This window comes from Etheostoma cragini, chromosome 22 (assembly GCF_013103735.1).
Source record: "Etheostoma cragini isolate CJK2018 chromosome 22, CSU_Ecrag_1.0, whole genome shotgun sequence".
Classification (NCBI taxonomy): domain Eukaryota; kingdom Metazoa; phylum Chordata; class Actinopteri; order Perciformes; family Percidae; genus Etheostoma; species Etheostoma cragini.
Window position 1 is genome coordinate 21,809,006 of NC_048428.1, and position 1,830 is coordinate 21,810,835.

The 1,830-nt window shown below is 46.6% G+C and overlaps 1 protein-coding gene across 1 annotated transcript in view; it reads left to right on the plus strand.

Moving 5' to 3' along the window:
* The window catches only part of tnikb (TRAF2 and NCK interacting kinase b), a 33,962-nt gene that overhangs the window by 7,023 nt on the left and 25,109 nt on the right, over positions 1–1,830 (plus strand). Inside the window, exon 6 of the mRNA XM_034862811.1 lies at positions 1,593–1,799. Coding sequence (XP_034718702.1) covers positions 1,593–1,799 — 207 coding nt within the window. The remainder of the gene's footprint in view (positions 1–1,592; positions 1,800–1,830) is intronic.

The window sequence follows — 1,830 nt, forward strand, 5'->3', positions numbered from 1 at the left end:
CTCACCCTAACCATAACCTAACTCTAACCCTAACACTACTCCTAAAACCAGGTCATATTCCTCAAAAAGCCCTTTAATGTTAAGGGGACCAACATTTTGTCCCCACAAAGCTGTCAGGTCCCCATAAGTATACTGTAGTCACAGTTATTGGTCCCCACAAATGTAGCTAAACCTGGCCCACACACACACACACACACACACACACACACACACACACACACACACACACGGGACGTTCACACACCGCTCCGATAAATGTCACACCTCTGACCTTACGAGACGGTGTGACAACATGCAACGTCTGTTTCAAACTGAGCTTGCAGGCTGATCTTTTCTGATTCAAGATGGCGAAAAATTCAATCTAAGGGTCCAAAATGTAGATTTATGTATTTGATTAGGACAATGCACATTCATCAACAATTCTGTAAATGCACCAGTGTTAGCCAAACGGCTATATTTCAACTGTAGTCCTACCTAGCATGCAGGTCTTTATGGTGGGAAGAAACCAGAGAACCCAGAGGTAAACACGGGTAGAACACGCAGACTCCACACGCAAAGGCCCGGAACGACCTGGATTTGAACCATGAACCTCCCTGCTGTGAGGCAGAAGTGCTAACCTCATATTTAGTGTTCTTTACAAGGGGGTCAGCCTCTCCTCTCTAAGCGTAGCTCCCATGGCGCCATTTTAATGCTACGAAGCCATCCCCCGCCGTTAGCATCCCCTTGACTTCCATTCATTTGTGCGCCACTTTGACGGTGAAGCGTTTAAAGACTACATTCGTCCGTTGTTGATTTCTAAAGAAACACAACACTGTATAAAAGGCTCTGTTAGCTTGTATCCCATGTTACGGCTCCATAGCAGACATTTTTGTAAAAATAGCACAAGATTGTGTCATAACCACGCGACTTTACCATCGTAAAGTCGACAGATCACCGTATTGTCAGGAGAAGTATGCAGACAGTTTGGACTTACCTGACATAAGCATATTAACTAGCATGTTAGTTAGCATTAATTAGCCTGTGCCTATGTTAATGTTAACTAGCATGTTAGTTAGCGGTAATTAGCCTGTGCCTATGTCTATGTTAACTAGCATGTTAGTTAGCACTAATTAGCCTGTGTCTATGTTAACGTTAACTAGCATGTTAGTTAGCACTAATTAGCCTGTGCCTATGTCTATGTTAACTAGCATGTTAGTTTGCACTAATTAGCCTGTGCCTATGTCAATGTTAACTAGCATGTTAGTTAGCAGTAATTAGCCTTTACATATGTTATCTCCTAACATATACCCACGCTCTCCGTCTCTGCTGATTGGGAACGATAGAGATTTCTCTTGCACATCTACCAGAAGACTTACAGCTTTCAGACACGTTGCTCACGTCACATCTACGTCTTCCAGCTCAGTTTGCAGCTGCGCAGTAACGCTCAGCATCACCGGGAAAGAGCTTCTAACAGACTTCACTGGTCTCCGTCTAGAGCAACGGGACCTGTTGGGCTATTTCTCAAACTGTCTATGGTTATTTGGGAAATGCTTGTCTTCTTTATTGACCTTATTAAGGTCCAGTTTCTTCCCTGCGTTGTGTTTGCGGTGCAGGAGTACAAGAGGAAGCAGATCGAGGAGCAGCGGCAGGCCGAGCGGCTGCAGAGGCAGCTGCAGCAGGAGCGAGCGTACCTGGTGTCGCTGCAGCAGCAGCAGCAGCAGGAGCCGCCGCGCCCGCCGCCGCCGCAGGACAAGAAGCAGCTGTACCACTACAAAGACCAGGCGCCCAGCACCAACGACAAGCCGGCCTGGGCCAAAGAGGTAACACACACACACACACACACACACACAC